The sequence below is a fragment of the Sabethes cyaneus genome, chromosome 2, assembly GCF_943734655.1.
Source record: "Sabethes cyaneus chromosome 2, idSabCyanKW18_F2, whole genome shotgun sequence".
In the NCBI taxonomy this organism is placed as follows: domain Eukaryota; kingdom Metazoa; phylum Arthropoda; class Insecta; order Diptera; family Culicidae; genus Sabethes; species Sabethes cyaneus.
In genome coordinates this window covers 236,766,854-236,786,708 of record NC_071354.1, presented here as the reverse complement: position 1 = coordinate 236,786,708, position 19,855 = coordinate 236,766,854, and the positions used below count along the sequence as shown (strand labels likewise).

At 46.4% G+C, this 19,855-nt stretch overlaps 1 protein-coding gene across 1 annotated transcript; it reads left to right on the top strand.

The window, feature by feature from the left end:
• The first annotated feature begins 6,390 nt into the window (after positions 1–6,390).
• On the top strand, positions 6,391–19,022 carry LOC128733819 (cell division cycle protein 27 homolog). Its single transcript, XM_053827630.1, has 6 exons — positions 6,391–7,154; positions 7,975–8,050; positions 8,130–8,277; positions 15,729–16,710; positions 16,774–17,628; positions 17,693–19,022. Exons 1-6 carry the CDS (start codon positions 7,131–7,133, stop codon positions 18,530–18,532), a joined length of 2,925 nt encoding a protein of 974 aa, XP_053683605.1. The 5' UTR covers positions 6,391–7,130; the 3' UTR covers positions 18,533–19,022.
• Positions 19,023–19,855: the final 833 nt, after the last annotated feature.

The following is a 19,855-nucleotide window of genomic DNA, read 5'->3' as shown; positions in this document are numbered from 1 at the left end:
TGTTCTGCAGTTTCATTAACGTCCACGCATTCGGGACACCGGGCGGGGGACTTCGCATGCCCAAACTTGTGCAGATACTGTCTAAAACAACCATACCCTGACAGAATTTGTGTCAGGTGGAAGTTGACTTCGCCGTGGCGCCCGGATAGTTCCGGGATAAGTCGATGTGTCCACCAGCCTTTTGTGGAATCAGACCATGCCCGCTGCCATGTGATCATCGAGGCCGATCTTGTGGTACTCCGTATGCCTCTAGTTCCACGTTGGTTGAAGCACTCTACGTCCTCGCTGATGATGATACCAATAAGCAAAGCATCATACCCGCTAAGACGCAGATTGCGTCATGTGAAACTGTGCGATACGCACTCGCCACTCCTAAGCCCATTGGACGATAGGTGCTTTCCAGCTTGGCTAGATAGCTTTTGGTACCTAACGCCGATGACCACACCGGCCCGCCATACCTGAGTATGGACTGGACCACGTTGGCTAAAAGCCTTCGCTTGCTGCCATATACCGCAGAGCTATTAGACATCATACGAGACAATGCCGAAATAGCTGTGGAAGCCTTCTTGCAGGCATAGTCGACGTGGCTCCCGAACTTCAGCTTGTCGTCGACCATGACTCCAAGGAGTTTTAAGGACCGCGTTGACGAAATAGTGCAGTCCCCGACGCTGATATTTGCTTGCTGCTCCGACTTGCGGTTGTTCACCACGATAACGTCCGTTTTATGATGCGCTAGGTCCAGTTTCCTGGATCGCATCCAATTTTCAACAATGCTTATATCGTGGAAATAGAACAGGAGAAAGTGATTTTCAAATCCAGAAGGTGATATTCACTTCAGGTAAAACACAATTTTAAATGCAGTTAATGAAAAGAAATATCTTATGTCCAACAGCTGAACGCAATAGATACTAAACCACAACATAAATTTTTTTTATTGATTTTCACTCCTCAAACGTGAATATCAGTTTGTTACAATATCACAGGGCGCTGATATTCTATATTCTCGTGCATAAAGTTCATGCTTGCTGCATTTAGTTATTATGTACGTTTGATCAAAGCAAGCAGATTTTCAATGTAAGGTAGACTGATAATCCAGAAGTTTGTACGCTATGCTGATGAATATTAACAGCACTGCTAGCACATAACTTTTCAAAGCAGGTTCGTTTACTAGCTTTTATCCCACTCTTAAGCGCTGCGCGTGCAGCAACAAGTGATACTCGACATTCAGCCCTGCCTTCGTTCGAACGAGCTCTTTGCATAATTCTGCTCGCACGAAAGCGCGCTCCGCGGAGTTCCGCAATTTCATCTGACCACCAGTAAGCCGGTGACCTGCCATACCTAGGTCGACCTTTCCTAGGCATGGTAACGTCACACGATCGCGACAATACCTCAACCAAATTATCAGCGTTCGGATCGGGCATACCGCGATCACCGCACTCTCTCCGGATCGCTTCCACAAATACTTCGGGATCGAAGTATGATGTCTTGCATCCACGGGTGGTTGGAGTGTTGGCTTGCCACCTGCCGCCTCGTTATCTGACCGACACCATGGCGGACCGCCTGATGGTCACTGTGAGTGTAGCCATTGTCTACCCTCCAGTCTCCTATCAGACCAGGACTGCCGAAAGTCACGTCGATGATAGACTCCGCACCGCACCGCACCTACTGAAGGTACTTGTGATGCCAACGTTGGCCAAATCTACGTTGAGCTTTGCCAGTGCCTCAAGCAGAATCCGACCCCTATGGTTCGTGCGACGACTTCCCCACTCTAACGCCCAAGCGTTAAAGTCTCCCGCCGCAACCACCGGCCTTAGACCAGTCAGTACAACTGATACCTGGTCTACCATCCGCGTAAACTGCTCGATAGACCATCTCGGCGGAGCATAACACCTGCAGTAGAACACTCCATCCACTTTGGCAACCGCAAATCCCTCGTCTACGTTTGACATAACCTCTTGAACCGGGAACCTGCTTGTCGTCCATATAGCCGCCGTCCCGGACCCATCCGAGACCCAGTTGCCGTTTCCGGCAGGGACGCGATATGGGTCCGAGATGATGGCAATGTCCGTTGCCGACTCGGAAACTGCTTGGTGTAACAGCTGCTGAACCGTGCTGCAGTGGTTCAGGTTGAGTTGTGTCACTTGCACTATGATCGTGGCTTGGTCGCCGGCACACCAGCCGGGCACCTTAGACCTCCCGTTACGTGCTTTGCGTTCCGCTTACCGGTACAGATCAAGCACTTGAGCGGCTCCGCGCAGTTCCTTGCTGTATGACCAGCACTGCCACATCTCCTGTACAATTGATCTCTATCTGGCCCCTTGCAGTTCCAGGCCTTATGCCCGTGCTCGAAGCATCGCAAGCAAACCTCCGACTGCTTGAGCACGCTCAGTGGGCATACCGACCACCCTACTTTTAGCCTGGCAGCTTTCAGGGCTTCGTTTCCGTCCGCCAGCGGAAGTCGTATGGTGGCTACCTGGGTCCCGACAGGACCCTTACGCAGGCGAACCGCCTCGGTTGCCACCACCATTCCACTTTGCTCTTTGAGGGCCTGTACGACCTCACACACATCGGTGATCTCATCCAGGTTTTTAAGCTGGAGAGTCATTTCTGGTGTGAGAGCACGTACCTGTACTCCCTCCCCGAGCACTCCTTCCGCAACCGACTTGTATGCGCAATTTTTCTTGGTGGCGTCCTTCTTTAACTCGAGGATCATTTCGCCAGTGCGTGAGCGGCGGATGCTCCGCACGTCTGCGCCCAGATCCCTGATTAGGGCATCTCCTCTCATGGCCTTCAAAACCTCCGAGCATTTCGACTCGTCGGTTTTCAGGATTAGAGCGTCGCCCTTGTCGGCTTAGGAGAAGCTTCCTTTTTCTTTCTTTTTTTCTTCTTGGCCTTAACTTCGATCCACGGGCCACCTGTCTTGGTGCTTCCCGCTGGTTGATCGATTGGCTCCGCCAACCCGCTCACTTGAGGGCTTTCACCGATCAGGCGTTTTTTTGTGACTGTCTCATACGCTTGGCGGACGCCTTACCGCTGTTGGTAGCGCTCTCAGTAGCTTTCTCAGCCGCGTTGCGACACCCTGTCAACGGGCAGGCATTCGTCTGCACTGAGTTCGACGCCTTCACGGTCCCCTTCTTCACCTCTCCAGCACGCGCCACGTGGTCGTTGTGTGTTTTGGTCGCTGCACACAAGGTTCTTCGAAGCATGAGCAAGCTCTGCTTCAGGTCCTTGGTGAACTCGATAATTATATCGAGCTGCTGTGACTCTGCTACCACTTTAGCTAGTGCGTCCCTATTCTTTCCCATCGCCCTGATTAGCGCTGGGCCATTCATCGCTGTGTCCGGCGTGGTAGGCATACTGCTGCCTTTCCCACCCACACTAGCGCTTCTAGGTGCATCCTTCTCCACCCTTGGTGGAGAACGCTGAATGCCTCCTCCCGCGAACGGGTTTGCTGCTTTTATTAGCGACAGGCTGGTCGTCGCTGCGTCCGGCGTAGATGCAGTTGAGCGACAGGTGTGCCGCTTCTTCTTCCGCTTACGCTGGCGCTTCCACTTGTATTCATCGGCGGAGATCTTTGGATTCCGCCTCGCGAACGGATTATCTAATCCGTCCACGCTTACTGAAGTTAAATTTATTATGTTTTCATCAAATTTAGGTGTAACTGCCAAACTGACAGATTATGAAACGGCTTGTCACGACTGGCAAGCTACTATAAAGATTGTTTTCGTTCTGTGTTCTCCCCTGTCATGACAAGCCGTTTCATAATCTGTCAGTTTGACACACTGTCTGTCAACGCTTCTCGTCAAGCGGCATGCCGCGGCGCATCGACCTTATCGGCCAAAGTTGATTTATGGGAGCTAGGGTTCCCATGCGCAACATTCTTCCCCCCGTAACACTGGTCATCAGAGCCAGCTTTACCGTCAGCCTGTACCTCCAACACAGTCAGTTTTGATACAGGTCTACGCAGTATCCCTCTTGTAGTCTGAACAACAGCTTGCCTGATCCTCCCGTCCTTCCCAGCCACAGCTCCCAGGACTCATCCACGCAACCAGCCGTTTCTCAGGGAATCGTCTACTATGAGAACCAGTTCTCTATTCGCAAGAGGTTTCACTTCACCGAACCATTTTGTCCGCTTTGTCAGCATCGGCAGATATTCCCGGATCCATCGCTTCCAGAAGATGTCAAGCTGGAGTTGAATTTGGTGCCAGGAGCTCCAACCAACCACCTTACCGTCCCTTCATCAATTGTAGAACCATCGTTACAAAATATATTAATATATGCCTGACCGCATTTCAAGGTCAGACTAAAAAAACACGAGTTTGGTCGAGGTGTTACAGTTAAATAAGCAAAACAGGTGCACTGAGTGCAGGACACCCCTGATGACATGGTTTGTTGGTTGAAATGCAGCGTCTATGGGCTGAAACAATCGAAACGGGCCTGGAACCAGAAAATTGACAGAATATTCAAGAAAATGGGGTTCAAGCCTTCCGAATCGAATCCTTGCCTGTACGTGAGAACGCAGAATGGTAAGTGCATCTTTTAGTAATCATTACGTGGGTGACAGGGTCGTATAATACCACACACAAGAAGAACTTGAGACGAAGCTGTTCAGATTCCGTTCGATTCTGGAAGTGCTACGTCTGCTCCTCAGGATTCGGATCGAAAAATAGGACGAACATTACCCCCCTGTATTTTGAACGGATCTTTATTTCGTTCGACTTGTTTCGATCAAGTTGTTTTGACCAGTTGATTTTGCTGGCGGAATGAAGAATATCACCCACTTTCGTCCGAAAAACCGACACGTTAAAAATATAGAATAGGGGTGTATGTGTTGAATCAGGCTGAATATATCGACAAGGTCCGGGGAGCGGTTCGGACATGAGAATGCCAAGCTGTCCAAGATTCCAATCTATTCTGCCTCCCTCAAGCAAAAGAAGGACCCTGCCTACCAACGAATCGTACCGCAGCTTGGTGGGTAGTTTGCTGTACGTCGGGGTCAACACCCGCCTTAGCACATCACTACTTGGGAGGGAGGTATCCAAAGGTATCGATGGGTTTGTTGAATTACGTTTACGTTAGGATGAGAACGTGTCGTCAGAACTACTGAATAATAGTCGCAATTGAGTAATTATAGTGCGTAAACCCCTAACGTTCTAATAATAAATCGAGAACCGATGCTCTCCGCATAAATTGTGAACCGCGCTTGGCGCGACAAGGCAGTAACCAGTAAGAAGCTTAATACACCCATACCATGTTTCTTATCACCTCGTGAACAGAAAACTAAAGATACAAAAGAAACAGAAGTAAGAATAGAGTCTGAACTGAACCCCATCGATTGTAGCATCAGCCCAACAGGTCCGTGCGTGTATGTCCACACATTTTTATTTGTCACCCCTTCAGTGCACGGTATACAGAAAAAACAAACTAGCTAACTTCGGGAAAGCTTTATGCATAATGAATAATACCGGATAGATAACCATATGAAGTTACTGCCAAAGCGGCGACCGTCTTTTCTAATGTTTGTTTTAGTTGTAAAATCTGATCCGAATGTGACAGAATCTGATATGTACAGAGACACAATCGGAAAGATAAAAGATCTAGTGGAGTATCGTATTTGGCGAATGATTAAATCTACAAATATTGCTCCTGGCAGCAATTTTACGAGTCCTGTACTTAATAAATGCATTAAAAATAAGCTTGTCAAGCATAAGGAGGGGTGCAGTGGGGAGCCAATAACGAAAAACTGATGGTTCAAATTGCTAAATTGCAAACATTTGTGGTAAACGCAGAAAATAACCACGCTAATAATTTCATTTTTATGAATCTCAAATATGAGTAAAAGAAATAGAAAAAAAGGTTGTTTTGCATCTTTCAGTTTAATTAATGTTCATCCGACTTGAAATGTCTTGAAGCGTACTTTGTACAATACTTCTCTTAACATTGAGCCGCTTTTAAACTGTATAGATGACGTTATGTTCGTTTGGGTATCACGTTTTGACAGTACGTTCGAATACAACGGTCTCATCCTTCGTTTATCAATGTTTATTCTTAGGATTCTTATCTATAGCGCCATACTGATTTTGTTAAAAACCCACCGCTGATTTGGTCCAAGCTCCGCCAGAAGTCCGAAATCCGTGAAAGGAGCCGGAAACGTTTTACCCCGAGGTGCATAATCAGGTTTCCACATTGAGTCGACGTCGCGGTCGAAATCCGCTATGGTAAAGCAGATTTTCGCCTAGGCGTCACCAATCGTCACACAATTTTTCAACCAAGTTTACAACCGTCAAATATCGGCTCATATCGCTTGTATGCTCGCACACACTGAAGGCAGCGTATTGTTTGCTCTTTCACCCTGCCTGCAAACGCATTCGTTCGCAAGAAGACCGTGGTAATTTGATTGATATGTACGTCGTGGTCGTGTGCGCTCTCGCTGCAAGAAAAAGTTCGAGGAATTTCAAGTGCATTATTTTGTGGAAAATTAGCAACTGTTTATCAATATTCTTCGGGAAAAAGTTATTTGGCGCATTAGTTTACTACTGACGTGTAAATTGTTGGTGAAATAAGGTGAAATTTTTCGACCGAAAGTCACGGAAAACGGATTTACCATTCGGTCACTGTTGGGTTGCATCGACGAAGGTTGCCTTGGTGGTGCGCCTGAGAGGAAGAGAGAGAGCGAAGAATCCAGTGTTTTATATAGGGGAGTGTGGACCTCGTAATCCACCTAGACGTCATCGACGAGCAAATAATCCACTCGTTTCGTCTATTGTACATGGGCATCTGTATATTTTTTGATTAGGCAACAATAAAAAGTTGCAATCGAACGAGGAGAGAGATTGCAGAAGCAGCTCTGGGCTGGCTGGCAGCAAAACCGTTCGTTTGTTGTGCGATTGGAAGGCAGCAGCAGCAGTAGCAGAAGGTAGCAACTAAAAGTGAACTCTGGCAGCTGAGAAAGTGTTGTAATGTATTCAGTGAAATTTGTTTTTCTTCATCACTGCCGCAATCGTGGAAGCTCGTCTTAAGTGGCCGCAGCCGCAGCAGACGGTTACTTTGAGTTTGGATTACTATTGACTTTGCAAGAAGCCGTAGATCACTTCCGGGAGCTGGGAATTGCAGAAGGTCTTCGCGAAAGTATGATAGTACAGGAACCTGTACAGGTAAGTAGTTGGCTACGGGGCGGAGGGGGATTGCCAGTTACGTCAAGGCTTTCTTTCCACTGTCTGTCTGTCTGTCTAATCGGCACTTCTCTCTCGAACGAGAAGTGAAGGGACAGATAGAAGGAATCGGTTTTGCATTAGTTGCTACGACGACAACGTCGGCTATCGTCTGGTCCAGACTGACCAGCTGAATGCTGCCGTAAAGTATGCGCTTGCATTTTTGCTTCGGTTCACATGATAAAAAAAATCAATAATAATATAAACATATTAAGACACACCACGACGGGCTATTTTACTGTTAGTTTCTGGCTGCCAGTTTTGAGGCGAACAGCAGAAGCCAGACTTTATTATTATCTAACTGTACTTATTGTGGTTTCCGATTTGGCACTATAATCGAAAGGTGCTTTGACAAATTTCGGTTAGGCCTTCAGTCATTTCTTGATGTTATTATTATACACGTCGCTTTTCTCCTAATTTTAAAACCATTCCGTGATGGTTCGTGATTCATGGCCCGTACAATAGATAGACAGAAATATTATACATTTATTATTAGACGTTGTTTATTTAAACCTTTCTGGGTGGGTCGCTGCGCGTACAGAGGGTGGTGACGAAGAGTGAGGAATATATGACGTCAACAAAGGCGTGCAATTGTAAGCTGATCCAAAAAAAAAAAAACGAGCAAAAGTGGGACGAGATTATTGATCGAATATAATTTATTATAGTCTTAGCAGAAAACAGCAGCTAAATACAGATATCATGCAATCAGTTTTTACGAGCGATACTAATTGAATGATTTCGCCATCACTTTAATTATCTGCAGGCTGCCATATGGCACTGTCTGAACCATTACGACTACCAGGATGCGATCTTTCTGGCGGAGAGACTGTGCGCTGAAGGTAATTATCGTGCTGCGTTTTTTTTTTAAATTGCAACGAATCTTAAAACTAACTGATACCTATTCGTTTTTTTTTGTAGTGGAATCGGAGGAGAGTTTATTCCTGCTAGCGACCTGCTACTACCGGGCCGGACAAAAGCATCAGGCTCACTGGCTGCTATCGACGAAAAATGTCCGCTCGACGCAGTGCCGTTACTTGCTGTCCAAGTGTGCCTTCGACCTGAAACAGTGAGTATTGGACTGACCTATTAGTTATACCATAAAAGAAATTTTCTGTTTTACGTTTGGGTGCCATAAGAGACAGATTTTAACAATCAATCAAATTAGGACAATTAGAAAAAATCAGGAAACGGCTTACTGGTTGATAGCAAAAATCAAAGGAGCAGTTGATTTTGTCTGTAAAGTCGTTGCCATGGTTAGTTTACACGTATTGTTAGATAGGTAGCCATTTCGTTTTCGAAAAGCATTTTTTACGGTACGAAAAAGGTTGACCGGGTTCAGTTTGCTGAAGATAGTTTTTCAGGCCATGAAATCAGATCCTCCTGACGGAAATGCACACGATGCGATAAAATTAGCATTCAGTAAAAAATTATGAAAAAAAAAAAAACTTTTGGGTCCTATGTTGCTGATAGGTATTTGAAATATTTTCGAAACGAGCAAAAGATCTGAAGCTGGAGCAAATTTAAAGGTCTGGATCTTTGCGAATGAACGTGTATTTTGTCCAAAGACTAAGAAACAAATTATACCGGTAAATGCAGCGAAAATGAAAATAGGTTCTAGGTTTAAGAGCTCGTAGTTGCTTATCACTGGTGAGTGTTAAAAGTGCAAATGAAGACGAAAGCATGTAAAGTCCACATGGAAAGAACCGTTACGTAAAAATGGCTATCAGAAGAAAACTTTACCAAGATGGACATATGTAAGGTCTTCAGACACATTGACCTATCTGACGTCTCCAATCCCCGATCAATATCTGACCCATAAGGAACTATTGCGTCATACTCGTCTCGCCTGGGATCAAGTCAACTTCCGCAGATCATGGACGCAGTGATTATTTAGATAATGTGTTAGTTGGTAGCCGTATAAAAGAACACGGTCGAAATTTGAAATAAGAGCTTCCACGTTTGGAAGAATATGCATTTACAGTGTCGAAAAGTGCAAAATCAACATGGAAGAAGTGGAATATTTAGGGTAAACGTTGGATGATCATAAAGATGTTCCATCACTCCATTCATACAATAAAGCCGTCAACTATTGCGTGCTGTAGCTGCGAATCGCGGCTAACAAATTGACGGACGATCAACGTTATGTGCAGAGGTTTGTAAGTAGCAAGTACAGTGTTGTCTCGTCAGTAAAACGAGTTAGATTAAACTTCTCTTACGGTGGTTTGACTAGATTAGACGGAGGAAGAGGCACAATTTTTGTTTAAAAATAACTCAACCCGCCAGTGTTAGTGGAGTTTGAAATACGCCACACGCATAATAACTTACTTATGTGTCTATGTGCGCCGGTCCGGCAGAACAAATGGCTTTTACCTGTCGCCAGGACAGGCTGATCCGTGTGACTATATCACTCTTGGTACCATCATCGGGCTTTGTTTGGCTACCAAGATATTGAAAGGCGGCTGCCTACTCAATTTGTTGTCCCGCTACTGTGAATTTGTGTTCTCTACCATAGACTTGGTTTTCGCTACATTGACTGTGAGACCTGCTGCCTGGGCGCTCTCGGAGAGGTCATCTAACTTGCTCTGCATATCGTTTCGGCGTTGTGCGAGCAAGACAATGTCGTCGGCTAGGTCGAGATCATTTAGCTGCTCCATCGCTAGAAGATTCCAAGGCGATCCTCTATTTGGTCTACTGTCAATTGCTCCAACTAATATCTCATCCATAACGATGAGAAACAGAAGCGGTGATAAAATGCAGCCCTGTCTCACGCCAGCAGTAACCCTTATGGGGTCGGACAAGATGCCGTCGTGTAAAACCTTGCACGAGAACGCCTCGTACTGAACCTCGACGAGATGGACTAGCTTATCTGGAACTCCTCTACGCCTAAGTGCGCCCCAGATGTTTTCGTGGTTGAGTCAGTCGAACGCCTTTTCGAAGTCATCGAACACCAGCAGAAGAGAGTCCTGGAATTCGTTGATCTGCTCCAATATAATGCGGAGCGTGGTGATATGATCTACATGTGATCGGTCAGCACGGAATCTAGCTTGCCGCCGCCGGAGAGTAGCGTTGATCTTCTGGATCCGGTTGAGGATTACCTTACAGACTACTCTTGGGGGTCGGGAAATCTCCTTATCCAGTCTGCTGTGGTTCAAAGTTTCATCAATATCTGTGATTTACAGGAATGAGAAATAGTTGATGTGAAGCTGAGCGTCTTTTCTCGCTTGAGATACCGTAAACACCTTTGGTCGTTACTTTCTTCTACCGTTCCCTCCGTCGATTGTAAAAACTATCGTCATACTTACTTTGGCAGCCAAGAGCCGGGGTGACTCTTGCGGTATCAAGAATTCCTCTCCGTTGTACTCGGTCCTGGGCTACACGTCGCCAATTCGTTGCGTGTCACGACACACGCAAATCGGCTTTAACCTGGTCGAGCCATCTGGCACGTTGGGCACATCTATCCCCGGTGCCGGTGGGATTCTTGAAGAGAACGGATTTCACTACACAGTTCGGCATCCTTGCGACGTGACCGACCCACCGTATCGTCATAAAAAATTAATTATATGCCTGGCCTCATTAAAGATCAAGACAAAACACGAAGTTGATCTGCAACAGTACACAGTTCATCAGTGAAAAATTGGAAATCTGCAGCAACCGTAGCATCCTGCATCTGAAGACGTCATCGTATCTTCCCCAGTCGTACGTACTAGACAAGAAAGTTGTCGACACATTTATGCGAGAACTTCGGAAAACCACGACATGGGAAAGTCCTTACTAAGGAATCTCTCCTACTAGTCAATAAACCTAGGAAAATGCATGCACCTAAATAGAAGTGGTTCTTATGGGGGAGGGGCACCTTGGGATTGGTGGCATCACACGTGGATTTCCAATTCGGAATTCCATCACCGACAGAAATAAATTTGGGAGGGTAGATGCAGGTGGAACGGACATACCTTGAGGATAGGAGTGAACCAAATCTCACAGAAGCACTCTAGTGGAATCCGCAGGGACATCGCAGAAGAGGCAGACCCAGGGTCTTACAGCGGCATATCCTGGCCGACGGTATACACAATGTTGATGTTAACCTCTGCTGGTGGCCAGGTGAAATCCATAACTGGTGCACAGTCTATAGAGCATGACAGTTTCTCAGCCCCTGCGCTATTGATGAAGGTGACGATAAAACAAGCAATGTAGGTAGCTCGTGTACTGGGGCACATGGGGTGGAGTGGCTTCGAATCTCGGAGGGGTCTACGGTATAGGTTTTGGTGCGATAGGTTTTCATGCCTGCTCGTTAGAGTTATGTGTGTTTTAAGCACGAACTATAGAACTAGAGATTTCAATCGACAGCGATGAGTTCGACATGGTTGAGGAATTTGTCCTCCTTGTCTCACTGGTAATGGTGGATAATGTTACCAACCTTGAGTTTCGGAAGCGTATTATCAGAGAAAGTCGTGCTTGTAATAGGCTTTACAAGCAATTGTGGGTGAATAGACTAATTCATCGTACAAGACGCTGCTTTGGATCAGTGGTTTTCTACGGGCCCCGAACGTGTACACTTCGAGGAAGACCTGCGAGTGCTCGGAGTTTTCAAGAGACGACTGCTAAAATGATTTTCGGCGTCGTACAAGAGTACGGAGTATTTAGGCGGAGACTGAACCATTTACTCGCGTACCTTTACAGTAAAACCAATATTCATAACGTGGCTAAAGCTGGACGGATGCGGTGGGCAGGCAATGTTGCGAGAATTCCGGACTACCTAATTGAAATCCGGTAGGAATTAGACGACCAGGAGCACAGCGAGCAAGAATGGTTAAGCCAGATGGAGCGAAATCTAACAACGAGTACTCGGTGTCCAAGAAATTGCAGAGCGGCAGTGCACAGTCAAACTTGAAGAAATCCGACGATTTACGTGTCAATGCGCACTGCGATTGAATGCCCTCCTCCAGTCGATGAAATAATGATATTGGGGGATTACAGGCAACCCGACATAACGTGGAAGCAATCCCAATGCGGACTACTGCGCTCCGATCCAGCTCTTTCTGTATTTCATCCGTACCGGCGTTACCAGCATTCTCGGCAGTTACAGCGTCGCCACCCTGTCACAAATCAATCGCGTCGATAATGAGCATATCTGCTGCCTGGACCTCTGTTTGTTCTCTATTACAAGATGTCGCACCATTCACCTCAACAGCTCCACTGCCATTAGTTAAAGCCGTGCCAGATCATCCTCCGTTAATCATCTCTGTAGAAGACAACTACACTAGCACTGTTTCGTACGATTTTTTCAAAGCAGTTCATCGTAGCCTTCCTATCATCATTGGATTGGGATAACATCATTAACGGCACGACGCCGATACAGTCGCGCAAACCATCTCAAATGTTTTGTCGTATGTCATTGATACGCATATCGCGGAAAAGGTAAATCGTTTCGAATCACGTGTTCCTTAGCAAACGAGTGAATGGTGAAGACTTAAATCATTGAAAAGAGCCGCTCTATGAAAATTTTCCAGACACCGTACGCTCTCATTACAGCATCACTACGTTTCTTCTCCTCTGTTGGGTACTCTTACCACTGCGTCCATTATTTTGAACTATTGTGGTATGCCCCGTTTTATTATTTTACTATACGCTTCAAGCTTACCTATCACTTATTGAGGAAGTGACAGGCTGGTAGCTGGAGCGAGACATGTGCCAATCAGGGATGACTAGGTTTATGAACCCAGTACCCTGATCGGCGACGCCAACTAGATCTCCCCTTTTTGAGATACTGCAGTCTACGCACTATTTGTGCTCCACGATTGCAGAGCAAGTGTTCCGAGATTAAATATCATCTTGTACGAAACCGATATTCCGAAGATGATATTTACTCGGACAGTGTCCTGTCGCAAGACCGGTAAGCTTGCTGAGATCTCTCTTATTGAGACTCAGCAACTTTTGAGTAAGGGGAGGATACTCGACGTTATATATTTATTTAGATTGTTTGAGTGATTGTACAGCCATCCTACTGGCCATAACTGTTCGGTTCTCCTTTTGTTTCAGCCCACCCTACAGCGCACAGTCAGAGATCAGGCAGAGTGAATCTCGACTCGTGAGTAGAAAGTTTTAAAGCCACATCTTCGTTTGTCGACTCACAACGAGTCGGCGTGTTGAGGATAGACGAGGATCAGGACTGAACCCCTGCCTGCGCATCGTTCAAGTCCTGCTCCTCCCCTACAATCCTCTCCACCTCATTCGTTTCTTTGTTTTTCGGCAAAGAGTGCTTGCACGGTAAGAAATCGTCCACCGCATCAGTGACCGGCTTGATGCAGCAAGGGCAAATTGCTGTGGAGGGCGCCCTGGTACTCCACAGGCTCCGTTGCGGGGAGTGAATTTATAGAACCCCCTCCACCATTCATCCCTCGGCACGGGTCGCATTACACCTTGGATTAGGGGTTTATCCATTCAAGTTTTTACATAATAGCCATGGATAACAGCTATTACAACCATCTCCGTTAGGGGTTTTGGACCCTCTGCTTTGGTTCCTGGGAGTCAAGAGAACCGTCCTGCAGGCGTTTACACTTCAGCTTTCGCATGAGTGCCCCCTTCTCTCTCCGCATAAGACCCGAGTTTCCACCGGTTGTCCGATTTCCACTAGGGAACGTATCCCGAATGGTACCACGAGGAGGTCGAGATAGGAGTTGCTGAATAAGAGGCTGTGGAACCTCATGGTGGTTCTGGAGCGCATTATTAAACCATTTACTATCCATCACTACGTTAGAGTGAATCACGAGTTCGAGCGGATTACCCGTACCTGCTTACAGCAATATCTACGAAGGATTTAGAGAAAAGTGTCACTTCATTCGGTACGCCTTGCGAACGCTGCCCTGGGAAGATGCAATTCGATTGTCTCCGTATAAACATCGATGCGCTCTTATACGTCTGCCCACGCTGGCAAATAGGAGAAGTTTGCTGCAACGTTTATTTGTCTTCGGTCTTCTTGGAAACAATATTGACTGCCCGGAGCTGCTGGAGCGGCTTCAAATCAACGTACCACCTAGGCTTACCCGTTGATCAGATTTCTTTCGGCTTCCAATCATCGAACTCTATTTGGCCAGAACAATCTTATTGACGTATGTTGTCGTGAATTTAATGTAGTGTCTGACTCTTATGGTTTTAATATTAGTAAAATCACTTAAATTTAGAATAAGTATATGTTAGGAACTGTCTGCGATACTCTCGAACACTACTAGTAATAAATAAACAAAAACTCAGGTCGCATCCCAAAGCTTTCTGGAAGTTTGTGAACAAGCAACGCAAGGAATGCGAGCTGCCCTCCTCTATGACTTATCGCGATGAAGCTGCCTCAAATTCTACAGACCTTAAATAGAATGGTTGTAAATCCCTCAAAGTGCTCTGTAATATCCTTCTCACGTAAAAATGATGCTGTTAGCACTATCGAGCGGGTCCATCATGACAGCATATATCGTATATTGTCAACCAGGACCCTGAAATTCATTTTTAGATTCACTAAAAGTGTTACAGACGTCTACTGCTTAAAAGATTTGAACTCTGGAGACTCTGCAGTACTGTTCTGCGGTCTGAAACCCGAATTACGACAACAGTTCTGAACGAACGTCGCTTCATTCGTTTTGCTCTTCGTCGGTGTTCTGGCGAAACCGACACGTCAGCCAAGCAGAATTTGGAAAAGTGAGGGATTGGGCATGTGTAGCATTAGTTAATATCTACAATATTGCTGAAGTATGCATTGCTATGCCTTTTGTATTTATGGCGCAATAAGGCTGCTACCCCGTAGGTAGTATTTACGCCTACAGTGGCGTAAATACTGAAGATAAAACTTTACTTTCTTCAGCCATATTGGCTCTACAACTTGCTCTACAACTTGCTCTACAAATGCCTCATACGCCCCTTTTTCTAATTCTGCTTGACTGAGGTGCATTAATCAAAAGAGTAAAATCGAAGCGAAAAGAGCAAGCCAAGCCTGAGGCAGGAAAGTGTGCATACTGTTAACCCTACAATATGCTCCGCTCTAGCAAAATTCGCTACACCACGAAGTCAGCAAATACAAAACACTAAAACACCGCTTGGCTTCTACGGCTACGAGACATTGTGGTGGTTGGTGTCTTTGAACGAAAGGTGTTGCCATCGGCGCGGTTAACTGTCTATACATCTGAAGTCAGAGTTTTCAGTAGCTGTGTAGGGGTGTTATGTGAAGCCATAGTTACTTACGTGTAGGAGTGGTCGATGCTGCCGTGAGAAACGGATCTTAGTTTGACTGTAGACAACATGTGATGCTCAGGTATTAAAGGACTCACTAACTAAAGAAGCGTTGTGATTCATTGTGTTGAAAATTCATTTCCCCGACTGGACTTCATCATGGTGGTATTTGGGAAGCGGAGATGAAAAGCACTAAAGGTCCACTTCCACCAGTTGTTGGAAATGAAGTGTTTTTATTTTTTTTATCAGATTTATCAGATATATATTTACATTAACGTGGAAACTTACCGCTTACTTTCCCCGCAGATACTCGGAAGCGGAGCACACGCTGATCAACGATGACCACCTGCGGGCCCGACACATGGACGAGGTGGCAAAGGAGTTCGGTGAAATTGGCTGTTTCGCGCTGGACCTGCTGTCCAAGATTTGCCAGAAGACTGAGCGATCCGGGCTGGCCAACGACGCCAGCCGGAAGGCAGTGAATCTGAATCCATTCTTGTGGCACTCGTTTGCCGACCTGTGCAATCGAGGCGAGAAGCCCGATCCGAATGCGATCTTCCAGGTCACCAGTACGGATGTGTTTGCAACCACACAGGCCGTTCATCCGGCTTTGAATTCGTCGCTCATATGGTTCGGAAATGCTGGGACGGGTGGAACTGGTGGTGGTGGAGGCGGAGGAGGAGGAGGAGGGTGTTTTATCAATGTGGACAGCGTTGAGCAGCAGCTGTTGAGTGGCGGGCAGTTTTCTTCCCCTGTGGATCAGGTTTCGCAGTGTTTGATACAGAGTTTAATCACCACACCAAATAACCCTCCGCAGCTGCAGCAGCCCCAGCTGCCTCAGCAGGGACTAAACAACAGCAGCATAATCGCTAGTATGAGAATGGGTGGTGGTAATCTCAATGCGGACGAGCAGACACCGGATGTCGCAACACCTTTCCGGAGGCAACAGTTTAAATATCTAGCATCGTTAAGTCCGACGACTCCAAGCTTCGGAGTGCTGCCCATTGTTAGCAGTCCGATTTTTAACGATCAGTCAGCGCTGATTATGACTCCTTCGCCTCAGCAGCTTTCCTCGGCGACCGGATTTCAGCAATTGCAAGGTTCACAACAACAGCAGCAGCAACAACAACCGGGCCAGCAACAAACTGGCCAACAACAGCAGCAGCAGCAGATCATTTCTGATTGTGATCAGCAAAAGATAGCGCTGCTCAGTAGTAACAAAAAAATGCGCGGACATCACAACATTGGCACGATGGGAAACATCATCAACCGGAAGAATGACCCCACGGTAGGTTGCAGTTCAGTTTTTGAAATAACATTTTTCTAGTAAATGTTTTCTTTTTGCTTGCAGGCGACGACCATGCTGCTGCAGCAACAGAGTACAAACACGAAACCGGCAGTGTTTAGCCAAACTGGAAACCAATTGACGACGCCGAGGACTCCCAACACGACCGGCGGTGCCTTGCAGGCACAAAACGTGCGTCGTAGCTCGCGACTTTTCAGCAACAACAATTACTCGGTCAAGGAGAACACGAAGACTCCACAGTTGAACAACAAATTCGTGGCACCGCGGTCACCGCCTCGCAAATCCAAGCAGCGAATCTCGAAGAACTTGAACAGTGCTGTCAGCATGCTGGAAAACGTGGAACGAAAGTCCTCGGCCGGTGGCGACGGGAAGGAAAAAATCGAGACGATCACTTCCAGTGAAACGCTAAGCGAAAAGGTTTTCATCAACAACAGCATCAACAGCGCCCAGAAGATGGCCCAGCAGGTGCAGGCAATGAAGAAGCAAAGTGCCGACGGGTTGATGCTGCTGCTGAGAGAACTTGGCCACGGTTATCTGCGGTTGCAGAGTTACGATTGCGAGAAAGCGATTGAACATTTCAGCAATGTTCCTCCGCATCACTATCGGAGCAGTTGGGTGCAAAGTATGCTGGCCTTGTCCCATCACGAGATGCGAGAGTACGATGCGGCGGTTAATATTTTCCGCGAAATACACGACCGGGAACCGCACCGGCTGCAGTACATGGAGATCTACAGTACGGATCTGTGGCACCTGCAGAAGGACGTCGTCCTGTCCGCGCTGGCACAGGATCTGATGGCGCAAGACAAGAGCTCGCCGATAACGTGGTGCGTGGCCGGAAATTGTTTCTCCGCGCACAAGGAACACGAAACGGCGATTAAATTTTTCTTCCGTGCAATACAGGTGAGTCGGTTTAAGATGGACTTCACGTCTTAAGGGACGTTTTTAATTTAAATTGATCTTGCAGGTGGATGAGGACTTCCCGTACAGCTACACCCTGTTGGGCCATGAACTGGTAATGACGGAGGAGCTCGAGAAGGCTCTCTCCATGTATCGGTATGCGGTTTTGCGTGATTCGCGACACTATAACGCTTGGTTCGGCATCGGAACCATCTTCAGCAAGCAAGAACGGTACGAGCTGGCGGAGCTGCACTACCGCAAAGCGCTGGCAATCAATCCGAAGAATTCGGTAATCATGGTACACATTGGAGCGATGCAATTCTTCCTCAGGAAATCGGACCAAGCGCTACGGACGTTGAACGCAGCGATTGCGTTGGATCCGAAGAATCCGTTGTGCAAATTTCATCGTGGTTCGATGTACTTTACGATGGGTCGATATCAGGAAGCACTGAAGGAGCTGGAGGAACTGAAACAGATCGTGCCAAAGGAAGCCGTAGTGTATTACGTAATGGGTAAAATCTATAAAAAACTAGGCAACGTAGATCTAGCTCTGATGCACCTTAGCTGGGCGACGGATTTGGGTTCGAAGGGGGCGAACAACCAGATAAAGGATAATTTCGATTCCATCATGCGGACACAGGACGGTGCAGGGGGGTCCAGTGGAGCAGGGTCAGAGACGGGGGCAGCCGGTACGAGTGGCGAAGCAAACGACGGAACGGGGGTCAGTGGTAGCGGCGCCGGAGGATTCAGTAGCATAAACAATGAAGCCGAAATAGGCAGCAGCAGTATAGATCCGGACTTCTTGGTCGGCGGGGAGCAGGCCTCTAGCGACGACTCAACCGCGAATGTGCGAAATGAATCAATTGACGTCATCAGCAGTAATCTGTACGATAGTGATAGTTACTAGAGCAAATTAGTTTCCTTCTTTCTAGGATTTTTTTTTCAAATTCGGTAAAACCCTGTGTATAAACCGCCTTTCCCAATGCTTCTTTGCTATTTCTAGCTTCCGTTCTGCTTCTTGGTTTAAGAGATTGTTGTTTAAAGATAACTCCTATAGCTTAAAATGATTCAATCCTTATGTCCCCTGGTTTCCTGCTCTGTTACAAAACAACCGCAAATAGTCGAATTGTTCTTCTGTTTAACCGCACTATGCGAAGCATTATTACTCTCATCCCAGCAACTTTGCTGACGATCTCCCCCCACCCCGGGGGGAAAGCAAAGCTTCACGTCAACCGGGTGGCAGCACTGTGGACATTTTATAGTAAAAAATAATGGTTACATTCTGAGTCAAATGAAACAATAAGAAAACACATGCCGGAGTCAAAGCCATTGTGAATAAAGGAAACAAAAAACAAAACAAGCGAAATTACACCCATTACTGCGAGTACGCGAAAATATAGCGGAAAAAATTGAACTTGATTCGTGTTGGAGTGGCTGCTTCTTTGTGTCGAAAATTGTCCTGAAAAACGTCGCCGTATGCCTCAGTAAGTCGGTAAGTCATTTCAATAAAAATTGGTATGGGGTGCATACCATATCATAACCTCACAATTATTACTACCCACCAATTAACATCGTATGCACGTTGCGCACATAGCATGCCGTGATTTTTATATATACTGGGATCTCGCGGTGTCAGTCAAAATACAAACTAGCCTGTGGTCAAAGTTTATAGACTTCGTACACATCCAGTGACTCTACGCCTTTCCGTTGAAGGCAAATTGTCAGTGGGCGAACAAATTCAATAAAACTATAACAAAGTAAGTGATTCCAGCAAATCCCAATTGAATAGCAACGAGTAATAACCAAATCGAACCCTATTATAGCAATCTCTGTAATCTGATGGATGTCGTATGTCAGTATTTACTTCAGTCAAACTTCTGCTATCACAATAGCATGGATTGTTTCCTGCAAGATTGACGATTTTCTCAAGTTTTCCGAGCCGATTCTCTCTGCAGAAGCTAAACAATTAGTACTACGCCATTAGAACTGGCGCGTCAAGATGAAACTCATGGTACTGGAGGACTAATGTCGTTGCGTGAAACCGACTGCGGAGGCCGAAGCTGCTATTTGGACCGCTGGAGATGCCGAAGTCAGTGCCGTCGCACAGTGGGACGATTTCAAAAATAGTGAGACATAAGTAATAGTATCGAAACCTTAAGGCATAGCATAATAGTTGCTTCAGAAAAGTTTCTTCATTCAAAAAGCACATTATCGACATTCGGACATTAGG